Source organism: Antrostomus carolinensis, unplaced genomic scaffold (assembly GCF_000700745.2).
Source record: "Antrostomus carolinensis isolate BGI_N321 unplaced genomic scaffold, ASM70074v2 scaffold18441, whole genome shotgun sequence".
NCBI classification, from domain to species: Eukaryota; Metazoa; Chordata; class Aves; order Caprimulgiformes; family Caprimulgidae; genus Antrostomus; species Antrostomus carolinensis.
The window spans coordinates 105,168-130,971 of record NW_010296503.1 but is presented as its reverse complement, the minus strand read 5'-3'; the positions used below and the strand labels follow the sequence as shown (position 1 = coordinate 130,971).

The 25,804-nt window shown below is 41.7% G+C and overlaps 1 protein-coding gene across 1 annotated transcript in view; it reads left to right on the top strand.

The window, feature by feature from the left end:
- Positions 1-6,295: 6,295 nt before the first annotated feature.
- The window catches only part of ITPK1 (inositol-tetrakisphosphate 1-kinase), a gene marked incomplete at its 5' end in the record, with an annotated part of 70,373 nt that continues 50,864 nt past the window's right edge, over positions 6,296-25,804 (top strand). Inside the window, 2 exons of the mRNA XM_010178322.1 lie at positions 6,296-6,421; positions 17,864-17,981. Of these exons, the coding sequence (XP_010176624.1) occupies positions 6,296-6,421; positions 17,864-17,981 (244 nt within the window). The remainder of the gene's footprint in view (positions 6,422-17,863; positions 17,982-25,804) is intronic.

Below are 25,804 nucleotides of genomic sequence, written 5' to 3'. Positions count from 1 at the left end.
TCCCTTCTGAGATGGTGGCTGTTACTGATGCTGCGATGCTCTCAGCTCTTGTCAGTGTGAGGGGAGAACTGCAGGGGGGAAGTCTCCTCACCACAGCAGGTTTCCTATCTCAGATTGCCACTACCGCTGCAACAGGACCTGCAAGTTTACTTGGCACTAGGGAAGGGTGGCGTGGAGAGAGAAAATAGGGCCTCTTGTTGAACTTTTTGCTCTTTCTTTATAGTCTTTGATGGTGGGATCCGTGTTTGTCCTTTGCAGTGGAACAGAGCTGGCGTTTCTGTTGCCCAGAGGGGTTTGTGTTCTTCCTCAGTATCCTTTGGCCCCATTAGCAGCAGCAGCAAGTGCTGAATACTTGCACTAGCTGCACGTGATGACAGCAGAGACAATTTTCTTGTTTGGCCAGAGAGACGAGGAGGAGCTCTCTTAAATATCTAAATGTTCTAATACTTATTTAATTTGAATATGTGAGCCTGTGTATCAGTGAAAAATACCTGTTTTTTGTCTACCAGATAACACAAGGTCTTTCCTTACGATGTGTTGATTTGTGCTTGCCACCTTCTGCGGGCTTTGGCTCAGAGTTGCTCCTGTTGGTTTTGTACATAGACCTGACAGCGGGGTTTGTGGGAGCGTCATCCCGGTGGAGAGACAGGACTGGACTGCTCCTGCAGGTTTTAGTTTGGGAAGGGAGGTTGTGCTGCTGCTCCTGCAGGTTTTAGTTCGGGGAAGGGAGGTCGTGCTGGTCGGGTTTGGTCCTGTGATTTACCAGAAGAGCAGGCAGACTTCTGCACCGCTCTGCTCTGTGGCTGTTGCTCTGCGTGAGGAGATGTCGAGAGTACAGATGGACATGCACAACTGTTTTCCTGATTTCTACCCCACTTCCTTTTGAATACAAACACCTTCTCTCCTGTAATTAGACTATCCTGTATATTTTATTTTTAACTTTTTATAATAAGGCGAAACATGGAACCTGGCACTGTTGATTTTTGCTGCTTCCCTTCCCTCTCCAGAGCACTTAAGATATTTTTAAAGGCTTTCATCTCTGAGCTTTTTGAGGAGGGAACAGCATCCACCAATACATCAACTGGCAAGGTTTAGCTTCTTAAAGACTTGGCTTTCTAACCTAAATCTCATGGCATTTTTTCATTATGACTTGCGCAGCACTGATGCACAGCAAAGGTAAACACTGGGGCTGGGGTTGAGGGAAGAAGGGGAGAATTTAAAAGAGTTTATTTTATAATCCTTTTGATATAAATGCATGTGATGAAGATATAGGGTAGAAAATAGTCCCAGGAGAGGGAAAATGATGACAAATAGCCTGAAGGTCTATGTGCAGTGCTGTTTTAGGAAGCTGAATTAAGATTTAAATAAACTCCACCTGTTTTGGGGTCAGTGCAGCCTTAACTGAGTATGTGAATAACAAGCTACAATAGATTTGTGGAGAAAATTCCATATACGGCCTCAGGAGTCAGGGAGCAGAGAGGTCAGGTCAGGCTGGTGCTGTATGTCTGGTTCACAGGGCAGAAAATGGTTAAATTACCACAAAGGGACTTTCTCTACCAGAAAATTGGATGGATTCTTTCCCTTTTGTGGCATTTTACTAAGCTTTCTAGCACTCAAGATGATAATGTCTGATGATTTGCTGGTACCTGTCTAGTGAGAAGGCTCAGCAGAAACCTGTCATCTCTGATGATTTTCTCCTTATCTTCATTCTCCTCCTCTGGGTGAAAGTTTCATGAGCTTTTTCCACCTGCAGCGAGACAGGCTGTGGTGGAGGGACACGCACTCCCATTCTGTTGCTCCCAAGCAGTGCTTCGAATAAAAACTGAAATTTAGCAAGAACTTAGTGCAGCATCCTGGTGAGTGGAGTTTGTAAGTTGATTGGAGACCGGGAGTGAAATGCTTAAACAGTAGATTTATGAGTCTTTTTTTTTGTTTTGTTTAATGAAAATATCTTAAGAGAAAAGTGAGCATAAATAGAAATGGAGAGATGTGTTGTAAATTCCTCTGGGATAGAGCAGTGGACAGATCGTCTTCAGTTCTGCAAACAGAACAGGTTGGTATTAAGATTTCATTTCATGTGAATGATAATCCAAAAACAATTTCTGAAGAAGAGCTTTAAAACACAAATCCTGCTCAGCCAGATTCTAAAATACAGTTGATTATAGCATGGACTGGAAACACGGAATAGAAGAAAAAAATACAAAACTATTTTTAATCATTTAGATAAATGATATTTCTTTTTGCTAAATACAACATTTGCAGTTGTTTGCTTTTTTTTTTTTTTTTCCCCTGAGTGAACGAATCCAGATTTTTTTCACTTGGACGTAGTTTTATTTTTAAAGACGGCTTCCAGAAATGCGTGTGGGATTGCAGTTGGGACCAGTGGAGAGCTGTGGCACTCTGCCAGGCGCTTGCCCTGTCCCTGCAATAGAGATGGATTGCCAGAGCTCTGGAGAAAAACAACCCCAAAACTTTAAACAAATTATGCTTAATGGAAATAAACTTTTTTTGCCCTCGTGTGTAACGATTTGGATAGTGCGCTGGCTGTGTGTTTCTGGAGGACAGAGGAAGGGCGAAGGGGAGAGGAGGGCAGAGATGGAGCTCTGCGTGCCTGTAACTCGCTCTCCAGTGGATGCTCTGGGAAGCTTAAGAGGGGACTGTGACATTTCTAAGATTGGAGCGTTTTTTAACTCCCAGACAGTCTTTCTATGAGAAGGTGAGCAGGCTAGCTCCAGCCAGCTATGATAACTGCATTTATCTAGCGGTTGTTTTCTTCCATATATGGATTTGTATGACCTGGAAAGGCATATGCCTTGTATCTGGCATTTTCTGTGCACAGCTTTGACACTGTCTTCCATGTCATTCACCTGAGTTTTGCTGGGTTGTGGTGGTAAGTGACAAATACCATGAAACAAGCACCTGGTTGTTGAGTTGTTGGTTTGGTTTTTCTTAATATAAAGAAGGGCAAACAGAGCAGGCTATAGCCTACTTCACAGGAGAAAAGGCACCGTAGCCATATCTCCCTGTTTTTTCAAGCTGGTGCTGATAAATCTTTTCTCTCACTTCTGTTGCTATGGTGTTAGTTCTGTACAAAAACAAACCTTTGGGTGATCATGTCAAACGCGAAGATCGTTTGGAGAGACAGATGCTGAAAGAGAAGGGAAGTAGGAGGGCTCAGATTCCAGCTGATGACAAACAATGAATCAGTGTTTGTCTCAGCAGAGGGCTATCAGAAATTTTGCACTCTACTTTCACTGACTTCTGCTTGGGTCTGATAATCCACGTGAAAAGGCTTCTTTTTTCCCCCCTCAAATATTTTTTTCTTCTTTTTCTTCTGCTTTTACTTTTTTTCTTCTTAGTGTATAAAAGGAAGGTGGATCTCTTCCAAATTCTGCACAGCTCAGGAATATTTGCTTTCCATAGCACAGCCCAGAACACAGAGGACTTATTCTTGCAAATTGCTTGATCCTCCAATCCACAAAATACTGGATCAAATTTTGAAGGTTTGTGTGGTTGAAACGTACCTGCTGTCCTCATTGAGCCAATTGAAGTGGTCACTGAACTTCCTACTGGAGGAGCTGCCTTAGTGTGCTGCCATTTCTAGCATTACTTTCCTGGTGGAAGGGAAGCAGAGCACTGTTATCAGGGGCCCTTTTTGACACTTTCTGATGCACAAAGTAGGTGCATTTGGTTTCATTGTCAAAATATGCCAGTTGCTTTTAGCTGGCACAACTGTTGTGAAGAAGTTATCTTGCCCAGATATCTTATGCTTCTGCAAAACACTGTGCTGAAAATGCCTGGATATGCCTTGAAGGCTTATTTCTATTCTTGGGTCAAGGCTGAAAGGGAGGACTGTTTTCTTGTTTTCTGAATGTTTCTGTGCAGATTGCACTGCAAGTGCAGGGAGAATGTAGAAGGGTAACCAATCTCAAATACTTACTTGCTTCTCGCTGTTTTTCAAACTGGAAGTCCTGAAAATTGATTAATGCACATTTTTGTACCTTGGCAACTGGGGACTTTCTGACCTAGTTAAATGGACTCTTTGTTTTGCTGTTTACTTCCAGATGTGATAGGCAGATGAAAAAATCTCAGGAAAAACAGTGTGGTTATTTGAGATATCTTTTAGGGATATTAACTGATTTTTCTGGAGCTTGATTGGAGAAGTAGATCATCTCCTTCTATATCCTTAGCCAAACTGCAGTTCACTTTGTTTTGCCTTAATTTTGCAGATGCTTACACTGTCCCATAACCTTCATGCTGCACTACTTGTGGGAGCAGTAATGTAAGTGTCAGGACAGCCAGACTTTCTGTGGACTGCCTCACCCAACCACAGCTTACCGAGCATCCACATCAAGTCTGTCTTGTTTGTCTTTACTCTTACATGGTCTTCGCATGTAGAGAGTCTGCTGCCCACCTGTGAACAGTGTCTCCGTTAGTCTCTTTGGAAGATAGGTGCACAATGTATTTTCCAGTTGTATTAGAATCTATGTAAATACTTCAAAGGTACTACTGGAGCCTCAACCTGTAACTGTTAGTAGAAGCATATAGTGTTGTGCAAGCAAAGGTGGTCTCTGTTTGGGAAGAGTTGGCAGTCTTTTGGTTTGCTTTTGTGCTGTAGCTAACTTCAGTTATTCTGCTCAAGTAAGTCTAGCCCAGATAAGAGGGCCTACAGAAGAAAAGCAATTTGGCTACGTGGATCAGTTAGATTAACAACTAGAAAATTATTAGAAAGCTGCTAGATCTCTGCTCCTTTTAGTTTTATTGGTTCTTGAGGTCCAGCCACCCTGTCTTATCGTTACCTTCCTTGAGGCACTCTTTAATTCAAAGCAGGGACATTTCTGTAGGGTGGGAAATTTTATTAGGACAAAACTCAAGCTAATGAGACAGTGAAGACAAGACTTCTATTGAAACAGAGCATCAGCAGCCTCTCTGCCCAGCTCTTCTCTCCCTTCTGTGCCCCCCACCCCTTTCTCTGCTACCGTTGAGTAAAAGGGGTAGCAGCAATGGAGAGGAGCATGCATGTCGCTATAAAAACAGATGCTAACTTTGGTTTACTGAGCACACATCTGTCTTTAGTTTCAAAGATGTTCCCAGTTTGAAGTTTACAAGGTTAAGTTGCTGCTGACGCAGTAGATCTCACAATTGGTTGAAGGGCAGTGCTTGATATCGTGGCAGCTTTTATGCTCGCAGCAGCCTGGTGTGTTGGCTAGAACATAAGCCAATTCTAGTGCTTATACTGTACAGATGTTCAAGTCTGGTAAGTAGCTTCATGGGATCATTAAGTTTGGTAGAGGTCCATAGTACATCACCTTGATCAAAGCAGACTCAGCATTAAATCCAGACTAAGTTGTTTAGGGCTTTGTCCAGTCAGATCTTGAAAACTTTGAAGGATATAGATCCTGCATCCTCTGTGGGACTCTTCGCTGCAACCAGACTGTCCTAATGGTGGAATTTTTTTCCTGATTTAATTGGAATCTCCACAGTTTTGACTTGGCCTGATAAATCTAAACCCTTACAACAGTTCTCTTGGTACCCTTGCATGCATCCCATCAGGTCCAGTAGCCTTCTTTGCATTAAGATTTCTACATGAGATCCCTAACTCAATCCTTTTCCAGTACAGGTGGTTCCTCTGCTCCTTGAAGCCTGTCGTGGTGCTGGGAAACTATCACACGTATCGCCACCACTTTCATGCCTTCCCATGCTGTCTGGAGCAGAGTTTCTGCACACCCCACCCCAAATCTGTCCCCTGTCCAGCTAACTGCCAAAGTTTGCTAGTGGGGGTGCTCTGGGAGCTGCACTCCTCCTTAGCAGCGGAATAGCTCTCCCTGCAGCAGATGAATTTGCAGAGATCCCGAGTCACTTGCTTTTGTGTTACCTGTATTGCCGTCCTGGGTGCTGTTTTGTGCAATCCAAAGGACGAAGGGCACAGCAGGTGTTCATTTTATTAGTGGTGATAATCTTTGTTGGCTCATTCCTTTTGCATTTATCTGTAAGTACTGGGAGAGAGAGCTGAAAAGAAGCATGGGAAGGTGTTTGGATGAAGGGTGCTTGCCAATGACTTCACTGCTTTTTTCATGGAATTTGATCTACACTGCTGAGAAATAAATGTCCAAGTAAAGTTTTCTGACATTCAGTGAAATGTAATTTCTCAGGGATTTCAGTGATACACCCAAATTAAGGCAGCATCTGAAGTAAATGCCTTCTACTACATGGCAGCAACGCCTTGGACAGTGACAGGGACAAGAACCTCAGATCCCCCATATATTAATAAAAGGTTTCTCTCTGGTTTCTTCAGCTTGACCTCACCAAACCCATTGAAGATCAGGGCCCATTGGATGTGATCATACATAAACTGACAGATGTCATCCTTGAAGCAGACCAGAATGACAGCCAGTCACTGGAGTTGGTTCACAGGTTCCAGGTAAGTGGTTCTTTCATAGTCCTTCTGCATTTCAAGCAGGAGGATGACCTTGGTACAGCAAATTCAAACGGTTTTCTGTGCAGTTGGTAGGGTTTGAAAAGAGCTCCCTGGCACACTGCTGCCCTGCTACTGATATCCCAGCAAAAATAGTCTTGTCGGTCTAAAATGGACTTGCACATTTGGTTAGGTTTTATGTTGTACTGGTAAGGTTAGTAAGAACTGATTTCCCAGAAAATGTTGTCCTGATGTCATTCCAAGAGTATGAGTGCTGTTCAGAAAGAGGAACAGGTGTTTGCAGAGTCCTTTGCATGCATCTCTCCATGACAGAAGCCACTAAATTAATTTGGCCCAGTTCTGTCTAGTCTTCCCAGTTCCTGTAATGCTAATTTCTAAAACATCAAGGTTACTATGAGTGATTCTGTCCTCTAGTGCTGAAAATCCTGTTCTATTAATTTTTTTTCCTCAAGTTTACATTGAAGGTCAGAACTGTGCATGGCATAGAGGTACGGACAACTGTTTTCCAAAGAATTCCTATCAGTAGTCTGATGATGAAATGATAAAGCAACATCTTTATCTCAGGCTGAAGATCCCTGATTTACAGAGACAGTATTATAATCTTCACTAGTGCTGGCAAATTTCACTTAAGCTGCCTTATTTCAGAGCAGCTGAGAAGTAGTTGTATTCAAATCTCGCACACCGTGGTACGTGGCACTGGGACCCCTCTGGTTAGATGCCTGTCAGCAGCTGCCACCTATTCATATACGTGCCTCCTTGTCGTTCCTGTGTCGCTCACCTGTCAGGTTGTGTCCTTGATCAAAGTTTGGAGGCAGTGCATAGAGCTTTGGGTTCACTGCAATTGCTCTTTTCCAAGATGTGATTGTCCTTGTTCTGCAGTGAATTTACTGAAACATTCCCACGTCTCACAGGCTGATTAACTCCTCCCGTGTTAAAACTGTTGCAATCAGTTTTAAATCATAGTCTTAATAAAAGCTAAGCAACCAAACTCTTACTGCCCTGAAATCCTACTTTCTCTATTAGAGTATAGCCTTGTGAGCAAGTTCAATGATTCAGCCTTGCCTCTCCTCTCCATCCCATTAGAAATAATAAATCAAGAGTGTCACTATACTCAAGGTGATCCTCTGTTAAAGGAGGCTGCGTAACAGCATCCACATGCTGTGTTGTTTCTTAGGACTGTGCTGCAGCTCTTGCTATCTTTGTTAGTCTTGGAAATCACAGAGATTTCTTTTTAGTGGCCTCTGAAGGAAACCAGTAAGAAACCTTCCCTTAAGATTTGGGGCAAACAAATCCTACTGCTCTCTGTGTTTCCTGACCCAGCTCTTCTCTCTCATACTGCTAAGTTAATCTGTGTTAACATCACCTCCCCTGTCTCCTGTGCCTGAGTTTTTTGTTGGTAGCATGGCCTTAATCTCTTACAGCATGTACAGTAATGGGTGAGCTGTTGGGTCATTGATTTCGACTGGGGCTATGCTTCCTGTGACATGCTAACTAATGTGGAGATGTGAGAACAGTCCTTGATCCCAGGGAGTCATGGAGAGTACTGACAGAGCTGTTTGATACAGTATGTCAAATCCTTTCTGTAGGATTTGCCTAGTTATAAATGTATTTAAATACCTGCACAGCACAAGAGCATTCAGTTACATTATTTTTGCAGACCTGTCTGCTGCCTTCTAAGAATAACAGAGAACAGAAGGAGAAACAAGTTGGTCTGGAACAGGTTTGGGTTACAGTCATGACACAGAAATAACTGTAATCCAGAGACAAGATAACAGGGTTGAAATTCAGTGTTCTGTCTGTTACCATTGCTGCTATTTTATTGCTGTAGAACGCTTATGTCTTTCTGTGCCTCAGCTTACCACCACCTTTTCATAAATTGGTCTATATTTCTTAATAATGGACTTCATAGTTTTCCTGTAAATATCAGTATTCAAGCAAAAATTCTTGTGAATGGTTCTTGTGAAGCTAATTTCCAGTAATCTGGTGGAAAGTCGAAACATTTTTTTATTTTGATAATACTGGAAATTTGAATTGTGTGTGAAGTGTTGCAGAAAGCAAAGGTATTGTTCACACACCTGGAGCGTATCCTGCATGTAAGTGAGCACTCTTTAATTGTCTCCAGGTCTGTTAATCAATAAGCAATTGTATCACTAGAAAACCTCTCTCTACAGTAATGCATGCTCCCTATATATTTTTCAAGATCTTAAGTAGTAGAGGGAGATGGTGCATTAAAAAGAGCGTGGCCAGCAGGTCAAGGGAGGTTCTCCTTCCCCTCTACTCTGCCCTGGTGAGGCCACATCTGGAGTACTGCATCCAGTTCTGGGTTCCTCAGTTCAAAAGGGACAGGGATCTTCTGGAGAGAGTTCAGGAAAAGCCACAAAGGTGGTGAGGGGCCTGGAGCATCTGCCTTACGAGGAGAGGCTGAGAGAGCTGGGACTCTTCATCCTGGAGAAGAGAAGACTGAGAGGGGATCTTATCAATGTCTATAAATATCTGAAATGTGGGGGCCAGATGAATGGGGTCGGGCTCTTTTTGGTGGTGGCTGGTGACAGGACAAGGGGCAATGGGCACAAACTGGAACACTGAAAGTTCCAGACAAACTTAAGGAAAAACTTCTTTACTGTGAGGGTGCCAGAGCCCTGGGACAGGCTGCCCAGAGAGGTTGTGGAGTCTCCATCTCTGGAGATGTTCCAAAGCCACCTGGATGCTTTCCTGTGTAGCCTGTTGTAGGGAACCTGCTTTGGCAGGGAGGTTGGACTAGGTGATCTCCTGAAGTCCCTTCCAACCCTGACCATTCTGTGATTCTGTGATGGTAGTGAGGATAAGTTTCTGAGCAAGTCAGATGTGGAAGAAATAGCTCCCCGTCTCCTGACTTGATTGGTAAATACAGTTGAACTTGTTCAACTAACAATATGAACTGCATAAGAAGGAAATAAATTGGGTGAAAAGCACCTTGTGGATACAGATCATTGTCTTATACCAGTGTCTCTGTGCAGAGGACAGTGGTGAGTTCTGCTCATGCTTTGAGGACTTCTCTCCATTTTAATCTTAATTTCATGTCCCTTTTGGTGGTAGTTTTAGTCTTTTTTTGAACACTGCCTAATTCCAGTTTAGCATTGCTGTGTTCACACTGGCAAGCTTTGGCCAGGCATGCTCTAGAAAGGCTGTTGCAGGGCTACGCTAAGAAACTTGCTTAATTCTTCTTGCAAAATGAAATTAATAAAAAAGCCAAGAATGTAAGAGGGGAGAAATTGATGTTCTTACTTCTCTCCCTGTCATTAGTTCTTGGTTGTACAGTAAACACTGTATTATCTGATCTGTCTATTCTTTTTGAGGATGCCATCTTCCTGAAAAGAAGTGCAGTGGGATGCCTAAAGAATTAGAAGGGGATCCTGGAATGTGGGTTCAGTCACATGCTTTTTCATAGTGTCTATGTGATCTAGACACTGTGAATCATCCTGTTTGCATCCCTCAATTTTTGTTTTGCAGGCTGTAAATTAAAGGAAATTGTATTAATTCCCTTTTGAGATTAATATGAGAAGCCCTTTAGGTCAACTCCAAATGACTGTCATAAGGACTTGGGGTTGGTTTGTTCTCTTTCTAGCTCTGGTGTGAATTTGTAGTAGCTGTGATGACATCTGATTTACAGACCAAGTTACAGTAGTAACACTGATGTCTGATGATCTGTCCTTACAGATAGACTGTTCTTTAGCATAGCACAAGTGGATGACTTGTCCACAATCATGTAGTTGAACTGGAATGTAGGTTTCCATTACTGAACTACACATATTTCTGACGGTGGGTATAGAATTATAATCTCTCAGTATCTTCAAATGCGTTCATTAGAAAAAGATCCTCTCCCAGTGCCTTCCAGACCGGGAGAGGATCTTTTTCTAGTGAATGAGATAGAGGGCAGGGACCCCTGTGAGCAGCCTCTGCATGATACCCTCTCCCGGTAAACCAAGACCTTGGCTTCTGGCTCTGCATATGTGACAGAGTTGTGCCACATCGCTGGCATGCAGGAAACTTTCATGGCAGTAAAACATGTACCCAGGAACCAGCAGAGCAGAGATGAGGGCTGTCAGTGTTGAAATATATGCCAAAGGGTGTTCAGAGGGTATACTCTCACCTGATTTTGTATGCAGGGCAGAAACTGGCAATAAATTACTGCCTGTTTCCATCTGACTTAAAAATAATACAAGATATTGTAAACTGTTAGAAATTAAGAGAAGTATATTCCATAGAAAAAACAAATTGTAAGAATCCATTTGTATGAAGTGTGTGGGATGGAGCTGTTGTTTTGGGTTTTTTTAAGCTAAAATCAATGAGCAACTTAAAAAATATAAATGACCACCTTGCAAGAGAGGTACTTATGTGTGTAAGATGTTGCATAAGCACTGTGATATTTCTGGCAACTGCACGCAAGTGGAAAGAGTGTCGTTCCCTTATTGTTCATTAAAGTGACAGAACAAGTTCTGATTATCTTAACCAGACTGAACAGTGCAAAATTCATGATGCTGATTTTCCTGATATTGAATATATATATGTAACTAACATCAAGATGATACCTGGCATCAGTCTTACTTTTGGCTCCATAAAGTAGTCTTCCAGGAAGCAGAGAGCTTGGGATCCTTGACCACAGGGGGAGAAATGATCTGCCAGGCTACATTTATGACCTTTGTAAGAATAACTTTTTTTCAGAGGTGTATTGTAGAGGCCTTGACCATCTCATCTGCAAGAGCTGAAGAGGAAACTGGCTTCACTCTTGCATGAGTCTGTGTGCCCGCTCTCTGGAGTCTGTGATGAACTGTTGTATGGCCTGGTGCAGAGTGCCAATGGACTAGGAAGCTTCTTAGCATGCCCTTTATGTCTTGCTGTTTAATTACTGTTCTCAATTGCCTTGTAAAAAATAATCATTACAGGAGACTCTGAAAACAGCCAGAAGGAATGGCCTGTTGCCATTGGGCTTTTTAGCTGCACAAGACCTTTAGGGCTGAGTTTTCTGAGCTGGATGTGGTCTGGACTGCAGTTTCTCAGGAGAGTATTCATGGGTGCACACTGTTCTCCACTGCATTGAAGATCAGTGATGAGTGACAGTGATCCCATCCAAAGCTGAAGTGAAGACTGCATGCAGCACTTAGTCTAGTGCATGAAGTGCAAAGTAGAGAAAACTTTCCATTTGCTTCGTGGGACACTTAGATCCTTATTTTGGGGATGATGATTATTTGTAGAGATTATGATGATGATGATGATGATTAGTCTCGCTTCTCTGGGGCCTGAACTGATTGAATGTAGTTTATTTGTTATCTAGTAAAAAATTATTACAGTCCTTGGTGGTTTCTTCTTGTCCAGAGAAATATGGGAGAAGTTACATGGGCAGAGGTGTGGTCCCCAAGGGTTCCTTTCACTTGCTGATGCTCCAGTTCCTGTCGTCTTGGTAAGAAAGAGAATGAAACTACCTCAGTTCCTGACTTCTAGACAAAGTTTATGACTCTGAAAAGTGAATATGTTTTGGCTTCTGTAAGTCATTGACTGGGGAATCTTTGTTATGCTCTGGTTAGAGCAAAATACCCTCTGAGCAGCGTCCTGTCATAGCTGTGCAGGAGCTTGAGTAGCTTCATTCACTGCAGCTTCATACTAGTCTGTTCCATTAAAAATGATGGCTCAAGTGATGGAAAATCAATAGGCTTATTAAGTTGTCTTTCAGAGTTTTTTCTAAACAGGTTCTCTTTGCATTAGCCTTCTTGAAAAGATAGATTGGAAGCAGGTTTATGCCTAGGATTCTGCTGTCAGGTTGATGAAAATTTTAAAGTGTTTCCTCTCCTCCTGCCTTCCAGCTGTTGACTCTCTGAAGTTCTCCAGGAAGGGCTCCTCTATTCTTGATTCAGAAGCTTCCTTAGGAGGTTTTGGGACTGGGAGGAAGGAAAATTAGGGTGACATCTTGGAAGAGAAGGAGTTAGGGGATTGCTCTTGCTTGGAAGGGGAAAAGCGTATTATTCTTCCTGCACTGATACTTTCTTCAGAAGCTTCAGCTGCAGGAAGTCGATCTGGATACATACTCAAGGAGTTTATGTCAGTGGATTTTTAATTGCCCTTTTTTAAAAAAAAAAAAAAAAAAGATACTAGCCCATTCTGTTCCTGGTTTTCAGCTTTGTACTATGAAAATACTTAAACATTTGAAATTTCTTTTCATGTACTTTACTGAGAAAACACTGGTGAAAAAGCAAAGGAAACTGTCAAATCTTAATTTTTTTCTTATTGGGGGGATAGGGTGAGACACAGTTGAAATGGTCTGTTTGTCTGTTTGCTCCTGAATTTACAGGCCAATACTTGTGTTATTCCCATTTGAAAAATAATTCTGTCTTACACTTGTTGGAAGAGCCTGGTAAGCAGGCAAAATTAGCTAAAAAATTGTCATTCAAGTGCTAACTGGTAGGGTAACTTCTTATGGGTGGATATTTACTAGATGAATCAGTGGTAGACTTTTGAAGGCTAAATAGGGAAGCTGAGTACTTCCTTTGAGATGTACAGCAAATAGAAATGTAACAGAGGAGATCTCTCCCCACTTCTCCTTGGCACTCCCCTCATCCCTCCCAGCCACTGCAGGAGTCTCTTAGATGGAGGCAAACTGTTTTGAGATGAGTGCTTGTTCAAGATCCAACTTGCATTACACCTTTCCTTTTGGAAGGAGGTTTCCATGAAAAGAGACAGTCACAGCCCAAAACAACAAAAAGGAACTTTTAAGTCTGAATCTGATGCAAACTCTTTAGACGAGCTTGTGTCTCTCTTCACATTTATTTCCCCCTTGGAAAATGTTGCTCTGTTGTTACAAACAGTCACCTTCATATTTCTGTACATGGGAAAACACAAATCCAAATGCTGTTATTATTTCATTTGCTAACATTATTTTTTAATATGGAACTTTTAAAAAATATTAGACAAAAGATTATAGAAGCTTTATTACTTAGTAATAAAATCAAGTCAATGAGTCAGTGAGTCTCTCTTATCGTCTAATGACCTAATATTTGCAGTAGATACTGTATCAGCTTTCTGTTAAAATATGAAAAAAAAAAAAGGTACCTTTTTGGGTAAAATGACAAACAAATCTATTCTCATCTATACACAGGCTTCTCAGTTTGTTTTTTTTTAAATATCTGGGTTATATCCAGATGTATTTAATAGGGAACATGAAATAGTTGGTTTCTGTTTTGATTTCAAGTTTCATTGCTGGCCTTCTGCCAGTAACAGGACTGGTACAGAGCATAACTGAACGTCAAGCTTGGAATACAAACAAAGGAGGATCTGCTAAAAGTCCTTGTTTCTTCTTGTTTGCTTTTATTATGTCAAAGATTAGAAAGAGGAAAACATAGATGTTGTCTGGGTCAAGCTGAGCTGCAGCCCAAGGACAGAACCCTTTCAAAATATTGTTGGGAAATAATATCCTCCAGATTGTTGCCTGGGTTGTTGGAATCTGCTGTTGGATACCAGTCTTTGGGAAATCCACCAAAGGAGAGTGCAGACTTGTTTTGTTGGAATGACCAGAGAAGACTTGAACATTCAAATGTGAAAGGTTGTGCTGTACTGAAAGCTGTCTCTTGGCTTCAGTGTTTCTCTTTTCCTTCTGCAGCTGCTCTGTTTTCAAGTTCACATCTATAATAGCTCATCTGTTGTCAGAATTCTTAGACACAAACCCTTAATGTTCATCCTGATCTGTATTTCTGGTAGTGGAGTCATTCTGTGCCATGCTGCTACTTAGGCTGCATCAAGAGTTTTCCAATCTTAGTGATCTTCACAGTTATATGTTCAGTAAAACGTGATGCCCGAGTGTGCAGCAGTCCCTAGTAAAGAATCAAAGTATATGAAAGGTTTCACATGGGCTGCCATAATTGTTCCTGTGAAGCTAACAAAAATGATTTTTCTTATTGTAATTTCCTGTTGTGGGGAATTGCTGTTAGGGTTTGGATTTTTAAATTAATTCTAAGTAGTTTTCTGTGCATAGATTTTGGAACTCCTTTGCATATGCTGGTGATGTACTGGTGTGAAGCTGGGAGACTGGGAAAGTGTTGGCAGCATACATGCCCAAGGGGAGCCCGGGTGATTTGCTTTGGGGATCCAGGTGCAACTTGATGGTTCTGTTTTTGAATGCAGAGTTAATGCTTTGTGATGGAAATCCAAGCAACACACAGTACCTTGAGAAGAGATTACAGAGTTGTAAGGACTTGAGTGCATTTTGATGTTCCTGTCCCCTAAACAGCTTGAGCAGTTAGCCACTGCCTGTGTTCAAATACATTAACCTTGTTCTGCGTTGACAGACTTTTTTGCTTCAAAGGTGAGACCGTTTCTGGATTCAGTTAAAATGAGAGATCTGTAGCCCATCCCCAGATTAGCTCTAGGAGACACTTACTTCAGGTCCCAGTCTTTCTTACTCAGATGGTGCAGATCTTCACTGCCCTGCTGACAGTCTAAGTTTAGCCGTTCCTGTGCCCTCTGGCTGGGCAAGTACCTAAGCCTGTAAATGGAGAAGAGCTGGAGAATAGTACCTGCAACAGGTTTGATGCTGAGAAATTTCCTTGTTTTATAAAGAAAGCTCATGTTCAGGCTTCTGTGTGTGTGCAAAGGGGCTGTTGCCTTGTGCTCGATGCAGTTCTTCTTGACATTAATTTGTTAAAAGTCCTACAGACTCTAAATGCTTCTGGAAAACAGCCCCCACCTCCTTCATCTTAATCGGTTATTTAATGTTTGCCTTCCAAAGCGTTTTGGAGGATCCTTAAAGCAACAGGATGAGAAATCAGTCACTGGAAAGTCAGCTAAGATGCTCACTTCTGTTGACATGTTGCCTGGTGTAGATTTGCCTTGGGATCATGCCTTCATTCCTGTTAAACTTCGTTACGCTGTGTCACACTTACTGCTTGAATGATCTTTTAATATGGTGTAGAGCTATTATCATTATAAATAAAGCACTCTGAAGTTCCTTACAGAAAGCATAAAAAAACAAAGCTCCCTCTGGAAGTACTCTCGAGTAACATGAGCCAAAATAACAAGTGGAACATAACTAACCCAGAGAAGTGAGGATAGTCCTCAGTGCCAAGGTGAGCATCAGGAAGATTGTGAAGGTGCACAAAGAGCTGGGAGAGGGAGAAATCATTCCCTCCTTGGAGACTAGTGAAGGGGATGGAGGCCACAGGCAGGACGAATGTACGTATGAGTGGAAGGGTTAGTATGTAGAGAGTAGAGGCTGGGCCAGGATGGAAGTATGGGGAGCTTGAATTCAAGGTGGAACCAGAAACTGGTTGACGCAGCGGGGTGGTCGCCACAGTGTGAAGGCAAGAGCTAGTACACACACGTGAGAAATGCCGCAGGACGTTTGCTGTTAGACCTCTGCTGAGGTCACGTTTTGGAGCTGTGGCTTGTTCAGTCTAGTTACCATGAGTACTTACCCGCTGCCCCACGAGAGTGTTGACCATCTGTAATGTGTTCATGAAGATGCACACTGTCATAGCTCCATATCTTTTAAGCTGAGGCACAGAGGGGCTGAAAGAGCTGTCTTGTTATGCTTTGGATATGTTGAGACAGTCAAATACAGTTTCATGATCAGGAAGTTTAAGCTAATACCTTAATCACTGGATCGTCCTACCTCCACAAAGTGTCTTTTAGCTCCTACGTAAAAGGGCACCTATGCATAGACACACACATAGGTGTTTAAGATGCATTAGGTAACAAATTACTCTCTTAAAAAAAATTAAAATCTCTTCTGTATTTGAAAACTGACTACTCTGCTTGAGACTCTGTAAGTACTGGGGGCAGGAGACTCATCAAAACTGTTCTCTGTATGTTTTGGGTATTAACGACTTGAAATGAACCCAGCTTCTGCTCTAGTAGTAGAGCCAAAGAGGCTTTTTAGCCAGGCTACACTGCAAGGGTGAGACAGCAACTGGGTCTGACAGTTGTGGTGACTGCCTGTGCGAAAGGTCCTGTCCGTTACTCTTCCCAAGTGTCGGCAAAGTTGAACGCATCTTTGGGGAATTCACTCTCTGTGTTCTGTAGGGATTATTAAATACGTCAGACACGTATTGCCACTGAAGGGTGCCTCACGCCCTGGGAAGGAAAGCTACTTGTGTGCTGTGGGTGATGCAGTGGGTTCATTAAACCCCAATGCTGGATCCTCTTAGCCTCAAAAGAATAATCCCCTTGTGGCAAGCCATCAGTTCAGACTACGTAGTCAGCAGAAAGCAACAGTTTGCCAGTTTGCCTCCTGGGCCGTGCTAGGGGGAGTGGAGGAGGTCTGCTTACCCGGTCAGTGTCTGGAGCAGAATCACTTGCTGGGAACAGATAAGGCCATTCTTTTCTCTCTAGCTCAGTATCTAGCAAAGTGCATCTCCTGAGGCCACCTCATCATACTCCTAAATATCTTTTAGAGTATGTATTGTTCTCTGAAGTCACCAACTTAAGGAAGTAGGACTTCATGGAAGTCCATTACTTGCAGGAGCATTTACTGTTCATTTGCATGAACGGATTTAAAGAAATGAGTGGAAACTTAAAGATGGCTTTGGGAAGTTGAATAAAACAAAGGACAATGCTAACTTTGGAAATGTTTGTTTGATTTTGGATAGAGTAAGATGGATGCTTCTTTGTCTCATTGACTTAATGGGGCCAGATGAAGGAACTCTGCTTCTGTTCTGAGAAACAGAAGGAAGTTTTGTTGGGTTTGCAAGGGCAATACCTGACGGTGTCAGTATTCACGGCAAAGATGCAGTAGTGCAGTCATGACCTCCGGGAATGGGGAATTCAGTTCCCAAGATAAAGATCCATGAGAACATTAACTTTGCTTTGTTCTTGTAGTCAGGAGAGAAGAGTATAAACTTAGAGCAGTAGCAAGATAGATGCTTTCAAAACTCAGTGAAGACACAGTCTCTTCAGCTCTGCCAAAAAAACTTAGAGCTCTTATTGTCCAGCTCTTAACACTGTCTTGAGCCCAGCTAGAGGACAGCAATAATAACAACATTAAAGAACCCAGATGTAGTTCGGAGCTTAGTTCAGACAGTTGTGATGCTCACGTGCAGTAACTCAGTGCAAGGCTGACCCCAAGATAGCAGTGTGTCATCTTTCTTCTCCAAATTGCTTTTCTCAGCTCTGCTCACAGCTGTTACTGTGGCACTTTGCCACTGGCTCCTTTCTGAGTTGATGCGGTTGCAGCACAGGTTTCACTGCTGGTGGGGAGTCCACAGGAGAAATTTGCCATCAGAAGACAGTTAGCTGTCATGTTTGTGTTCATTCCAAATGTCCGTGTCAAAACTTTCTGGTGACTTCCTGCATTGCCAGTGGCCTTTTGCCTCCCCTCGATGAGAAGCTGGACATTGAGGTTTTTAACATTGGCTATTCTGTTCCCCAGAAACATTCTGGTTTTCACTCTCTGTATTTGTTTTGCAGGAGTATATTGATGCTCATCCAGAAACCATTATCCTGGACCCTCTTCCGGCTATTCGTACACTTCTGGACCGATCCAAGTCTTATGAGCTGATTCGGCAAATAGAGGCATACATGCAAGGTAGGCCAATACCTGCTCTACCTGAAGGCTTTTACTGTGACTAGAGAAGGAAGCAGCTGGCTTCTAGAGGCTGGACATGATGTTTGAAGTAGTGGTTTTGGGCCCCTTGCATTCTCTATTTCCATGGGAGTGCAAACACTGATGCAATCCTGTGACACAGGATTGCCCTCTGGAATCCCATGCTCTTCTTTTTCCAGATACACAAAGGAGGTTTGCATCTGGTTAAAAACGCGATGAGTGTTTAATAGGGAGTGTATTTACTACAGTGAGCACTCCAAGAAATCTTCTGGAAAACATTGTCTTTTTGTGCGTGCTGGTAAATTGAAATGACTGTGCAAACTTAGAAGTTTGTCGTAAGAATCCTGAGGCATGAATATGAGGAAGATTTATGGAAGAAGAAAAATTGGTCTTGGAAAGGACTGAAAGAAATTAAACTGTGAATAGAGCTAAGACCTTTGAGAAGCACTGGGAGCCTATTGCACAAGTTAATCGCCGGAAGGAACATAAATGCACTTCTGGTGTTGGCTAGTTACCTGACATAGACTATTGCCTTTAATTGGCATCATTTGAGTTGTATTCCCACATTTAGAAGTTATGCCTTTTCAGCCTGAATAATTCTAGTATCTTATAATTTTAACCATTTTAACTGTTGGGTTAAGTTAGTGTTTCATTCCTTTTCTACTTCTGTTACTATCATATTCTTGAAACGTTTATTGGCTTTTGAGTTTAAATCTAGAGTAGCTCTTGAAGTAACTGTTTCATATGTTAGATAACTCTCCTTGGAGCACATTGCTCTGCTGAACTGTGTTCTAATGGGGTGTTACTGGAATTACCATTGTGATTGTGTTATCACTATCTTGATGGGCAGATAGGAAGCTCATCAGTTTGTATTTTTATAATTGTGGGTTTGTAGACGTATGTTTTCATCTGACCTGCCTGGCCACATCAGCAGTGTCTTCACATAAAAATAAGACTAATAATTTGGAGCACTCTTCCTTGCCTTTTGGAATCTCTTTAGGAAAAAATGTTCAATTAGTTTAAAAGGATTTTGTATTGTACTAGTTATTGCTGTTTGTGAGTGAGAGAGAGGTGCTGAGGAAAACCTGTACTCCAAGGAAGTGGTTGGGATTTTGTTCCAACAATGGAGAGATTCAGTAGAGGGTTTTTTTTCCTAAATTGCTATCAGTATTATTATTGTTATCTCCATGAGAACAATATATTTGCGAGAGCATCCAGTTTTATAAGTAGCTTGTCTTGCACATATTTTGGCCTCCTCTGGTCAAACTGATAAGAAAAAGGAATAAATGCTTAAGAACGGGGCGGGGGGGGGAGGTTTGTATTCAATTAAAGCTAATACTTTGAAGAGAAGCTCTTAATAAATTTGAGGAATGAGGTAAGGAAAAGCTTCACTTCTTCTCATTGGCCGCTGCAGTGTTAAGTGACCAGATTTCCCCTATCCCTATGTCCCCTCCCCATCTCATCTTATTTCTGTCTTATAATCGGAAATATCATGACAGAGACCTTGAACTAACTTTATATTTAGCAGGAGAGATCTCAGGAGAGCTGAGTAATTGGCTAACTTACCATTCTGGGCTAAGTAGATCAGCCTCTGTATTCCTGTACATAATGATCTGCAGTGAGAAAAAAGTTACATCCCTCTTAAAGTGTTGTGGATTTTTCTCCCCCCTACTCCTTGTTTTCACCTGCTAAATTATGTTTTCTCCTTTGCAGCTGTCATCTCGTATCCCAAGGCCATGAGCACTTAGAAAATTCAAACAAGAAGTAGTACATCTGTGAATAGCATGAGTTGTATTAGGACCCACATCTTTTTTCGTTCTGGAATTTCAAAATGGAAGTCACTACCAAGAAAATAATATCCTAGTCTTTAGCTGTAACTAGAGAGCCCAGTTTATCACAGGATACAAAATTGATTGCTTAAGTTCAGTGCAAGGGATTATCTCTTCCAAAGCAATGCTATAAACACTGGAGGGTTGAGTATGTATGTAAGGAGAAATCTTCTGCTGTTGAAAATCTTTCAAAATAAAATTCAGTGTTTGTTTACAGACCAATTTTGGATTCAGGTGATCATTACCTCTATTTGAAATATGTTTTAAAGTAACTATAAATGAAGTATATTCTTTATGTATGGTCTTCAGTTTACAATTCATTTCAACCCTATAGACCTTACAAGAAATGTATAACTAAAGATTGGCACCCCTTGAGTTAAAGGGCGGATGACCACATGCTCTGCTGACTCCAGTTTGTACTGTGCTGAATCCTTCTCCCTCTGTGTTGCCTGCACTTTTGAAATAGCAGATGTTGCCGAGGTGACTGTGTTTAGAGCCCAATGTTCTGTAAGCAGCTTGATTTGAAATGTAATTATCTTTCAGATGTCCAGGTTAATGCCTTGCCTGCTTTTTTAACAGTGAATTCTCCATGCTTCCTGAAAAAGGGAGTCGCTATTTGAAGTGTCTAAAATTTGGTATCTAGACATCATCAAGCTTTCATAAAGTCCTGTAGCTTGTTCTTTATTGAGTCAAATGCCTTGAATGATAAATACTTTGATCCAGCCTCCTAAGAATGGGTTGGAAAGATGCTTTGTGACACACTCCTTGTCTCTGCTACCACAGTCTGTGGCCACTAAAGGAGCTGAGGTGGAGGAAAATTACTACCTGGGCAAGAGTTGTACGTGTAGTCTGAGGGAAAGCACAGGGTTGAACTTGGACTTTCCATGTCCTAGACTGACACTGTAACCTCTCAATCCTTGTGGAAATAGAAGATTCATAGATTTACGGAATCACTGAGGTTGGAAGAAGCCTCTTGAGATCACGAAGTCCAACTCCCTTCCCAAAGCAGGATCCTCTAGAGAAGGTCCCCCAGGTCCATGTCCAGTTGGGTTTTGCATATCTCCACAGATGGAGACTACATAACCTCTCTGGGCAACCTGCTCCAGGATTCACCTTGAACCTGGAGTGCTAGCTTTCAACAAGCAGTTGCTGAAGTGACTTGCAGAGATTTTTATTTTCTTTAGTACAGATAGTGATATCTCCCTTGGAAGGGAGTGGGACTTTTTTTGGAGGGGGGAGAAGGAGGAGGGGGAGAGCTTTAAGAGGTATTTTAGCCTTGGTTTTAATGGATTCTTTTTTGGAAGCAATAGTCTGGCCAGGGCTGTGACTTCCTCTTTTTCCTGTTCTGTGTTATTTTGAGTGCAAGCTCAAAAAGAGCTAGTTATTCCGAAACCTTCACTTCTGAGTCTTTTTAAAAAGATCTGAAAAGATAAAGGTTGTATTCCCAACTTGTGTCCTACATAGCTGGTCGGTCTATCTTGAAATAAATCACTGAATAAATTTTTTGTTATAGCAGTTGAGTTCTCTCAGGAGCTGTATGGCTTTGTTTACTTATCTGTGAAGAATTGCTTCTGGTATAGAAGTGCTCCAGATCAGGTTCTATAATGTTTGGTGAAAGATCAGGAGCATTATTTAATGGAAATTTCATTTTTATCAGGGTATTGTATGGTTGCAACTTTGTCAGCCTTTTTTAAGCTTTAGCCTCATGAAAAATAACTAAATTCTCTTGTGCCATGTTGAAAATGTGTGATCCCACAGCCTTGGAATTCAAGATCTGAGTTTTTAAATTATGCTTAAGATGGTAATAAGTAATCACTGTGACTATGCACTAACTAACCTTTCTACATTATGTTTTTAGTTTTAAGATTAAAATTTTAAAATTCCCTGCATATCTTGCAAGTAATAATTTAAACTGAAGGAATTTAAACCAAAACTGAGGTAAACATGCTACTTACTTGCTGCTCTACCTAGTTAGTGTTCCCATCTGCTACTCAGCTTCCTTTGCTGTCTCAAGTGACTTACAGGTTTCTTTGTTAATGTTTGAACTTCAGATATTGCAGACCCTGGAGTTAATTTCTTTAACCACTTCTACCTGTCTTTTTTTCATTATTTTAAAATTTTCTTGCTCTTAGATTCTTAAATTTAACTCCAAATCTTAAATTTCCACAGAAACTAGTCTTCATGGGGTTACCCTAGAAGAGAAAACTCTCTTACAGCTCCTGAATTTCTCTCTCCTAACGGTTTTTTTTGAAGTACAGGAACTAGTCCCTCAGGACACTGAGCAGTATAAAACCCTTTAGCTGTGATACTTTCATCCCAGCATGTAATCCAAATAATTTTTGTTTGATTGTTTACTGTTATATGAGATGCTGTTGCTGCTGTGTGTGCTCCTTTCTGATTTTGGGGGATATTACAGAACAGATCACAGCATCCTTCTCTCTTCTCTGGATTTTTTTTTTTTTTTTTGTCAGATTCTGTCTGTCTGTGTTGGAAATACTCCTTAAACAGCTGCATGTATCTTCTATGAGTAGGAGAGAGGCTCAGCAGGGTGTAATGGGTAAGGCACTTGATTTGGGGCTCGGGGTTTTCTGCTTGGCACTGGTTCTGACTTGCTGCATGACTTTGGGCAGAGCATGTCACCCCTGTGCGTCTCTTTCTTCCCTTGGCACTCATGTGCCTGTCTCTTCCCTTTAGATGCCATTTTTCAGGACAGGAACCCCTTTTCCAGATACACATACACACACTCTGATATATAGTGAGTCTCTGATGCCAAGCAAATCCGTGTAGCTATTGTTTTAACAGAAATTGTAGATCTGTTGTTGAGTAGGAAACTGTGTATTTGCAATTCAACACCAAAGTAGGTAGTCAGGTTTTATTTTTTGGAAGTTATGGAGCATGTACATTGCTGGAGTGGTGCATACTCAGAACTTGTCAAAATCAGGCCACCCAGTTAAAAGTGCCTGAAAATAGCTGTATATACTTAGCTCTAGGCATTCACCTTTTGAAACTGTGGCCTCTACTCTCTGTGGCCTACTTTTCATAGCAGTTTTGGTCAGAGAGGAGGAAGAACAATAGTCACAAAGGTCAACTTCAGGCACCTCTGTGTGTATTTGAAGCTCCTATTAAAATGAAAGGAAAAATCGGGTTTTAATTAAAAGGCTCTAAAGCACCCACCTGAGGCTCACTTGTTTGTGTAGGGATGTATCAGTAAAGCATCTAAGTTGGAGGGCTAATGTTAGCTACTGCGAATAACTGCACCAGTTTTTGGATGCAGAAGTCTCCCTTGTTGATTGTATGTTCTCTTTCCACCAAGAACTTGTGCAAACAGATGTCTCATTACCTCGCTCCAAGTGTGGTGCATGCTCACTCACTGCATTTTAATTTCTGTCTGAAACTAGTGTACAAGCGTGGAGGGAAGTAACTAGAATGGAATCAATATTCTCTGTGACTGGAAGGACTTGTCCAAAGCGCATCAGCGCACAGCAGTGTTGGTAGGTCTTAGCCATGCTCTGCTCTTGGACTTTTGACCCAGGGAGGTGTCATCTGACATCTTTCTCCTAGGAGATCATTCGTTCGTCTGGGAAGGAGTTGACAAAGGGACACGATCATGTTGGTGTTACAATAAAGAAGCCCTGGCTTTGAAATTTAAAGTAGACTGCTATGTCCAAAGGACTCGTCCTGTCCTGAGAGAGATGGCAGGAAAAGAAAGCAGGAAGCCCCAAAGGGAAACTTGAATTTCCTCTCTTGTACCATTGCTTGCTCTTTGTTAAGGTAGTTTACAAAAGGGTTTTCTAAGGTAAGAATGCTGAAAGTTAGACATTTCATAAACAGAAAATATGAACAGACTCTCCTTTCCTTTCCTGCCTCTCCTCCCACTTCTTGGGTTTTCATTATTTGGAGCTGGCAGCTCTGTCCCAGCATGGGTAGGAAGGACCAGAGAGCTGGGGGCCCCTCTGGAAATGATGGACACAGTCCCTGTTTTCCCAGCTAGGAGTGGCAGTCTGCTGGCCTGCTAAGATAAATCGGTGTTGTTCAAGTTGACTCTGCAGTCCAACAGACACAAAGCCCAGAGAATAATATAGAAAACATTTTTATTGTTTTGTCTCACAGTGTGCCAGCCAGAACTCCTTGAGCCAACAAACAATCTTCATCTTTGATCCTAGTAGTCTTGATAGTTGCTGAGTTTTCAAAATAAGCCTGTCTGTGAAGTTCAGATGTTACTTTTGGGTGCACTTAGGTTTAATCTTCAGATCTTGTGTGCTTTTGTGGCCAGATAAGGGGAATCTGCATCCCACTTTCAGTCTCCTGTGCTTGTCCAAATCAAAAAAGAAACAAGGCTGGACCTTTTGTCCTTTTATTGCTGTTATTTTATTATAACAGTGTTGGAAATTTCTGGTTTATGTCTACATGCATCATTTCAAAGCATTTATGTACTTGATAAAACTGAAAATGTGGAAAAGTTTATAGCATTTTAAGCAAGACCTTCTGTGAATTTTGTGTTGGGGCTTGGCTGGATCTGAAGAATCACTGAATTTGCTTTTATGGGATAAAGGTATAAGCCGTGACTGTACTCCATTGTCATGGGGCATTCCTAAGACATCTCCAGTTCGGGTTTTAAGAACAGAACATGGATTGATTATTGTCTCTCTAGAATTGGGAAAGGAGGAACAGGGATTCTTCTTGTCATGAGGAAGTCTTCACTGAATGAACTGTATGTTTTAATTCCAGCACAGTTGTGTTTCAAGTTAGCATCATCCTCTTGAGCAGAAATTTCCTTGACTGGCATTCAACAATGGAAGATACTTTTTCTGGGTATCTGGGTGCTAGAAAAATAAGGAAGGGGCAATGAAAGATAAATTGCCCACAATCTCAATGTAAAACTTAACTGGGAATACTTTTTGCAGAAAAGAAAGGGCTTTTCCCCTTATGTTTCTACTCTGTATTGTTGTAAGATCAGAGGTCAAGAAATAAGTCTTGAAAAATAAGTCCTTTTATCAGAATTAGAAACCAGGGCTCAGCTGGTAGAACATTATTCCAGTTCTGGTGTGATGTGTTCATGTCACTTTTGCTGCTGAAGAAACAGTTTATTTTAGGATGTGTCATAGTAGTCTAGCATGGACAAGAATACTTCCCTCACATTTCCTCAGATCAGTATCTAGCCAACATGTGAGACCCCTGGTTAGATTCTAATCTCTCCTCATGAAGAGTCCAGCAGGCCTTTAAGGCTTTATTAGGGTAGCGTGGGGTCAACTGATGACAACAGTACCTGAGAGATCTATGAAGAGGATGCTTTCCCCTACCAGGGCCACTAACATCCAGTCTAAAAGCGCTATCGGCTCCTGTTTCACTTACCTGCTGGCTTTGTGCAACTGTTACAATGTCTGATCTGATCAGCAAAGAGAATCATAGAAGCTTGAGTGCCTTTATGTTCCTTGATGCCAGTAGCTGGTTCCGTCTCATGAATTTTCCAAGTGGCTTTCTGAAGTTCGAGTGGAAGAGGCTGCAAGTGTAAAGGTTGATGGCAGAGACTTGAGATGATCTGAGTTTCTTGTATAGTTTGAGTGGAACCAAACCTCTATGGTCAGTTGCTTGATAGTCTTCCTAGACAAGGTCATTTACTTGTCATAATCATTTGATACACTACACCACTAACATAATCTTTTCATTCTGTTTTGGGAACTCTTCTTACAGTAGTGATTTCTTGTTTTTCTGATGTGTAAACGCTGCGTATGGGGTGGAAATAGAGATCCAAATGCATTCATAGGCTGGTATGGCGGTATGGAGACAGCTCGTCAGGAGTTTCAGTAATCGGGGTTCAAGTCACTATACTGCATTTGTGTAAAGGAAGCAAAACTGATTCTGTAGGATACAGCTTAGCTCCATGAAAACAGACAAATGCTATGCTGAGAAGGAAGAGTGGTAGTGTTACAGGCATAGGTTGCATCCTGTCATACCCTTGTTTGGTGAGCAAGGTAT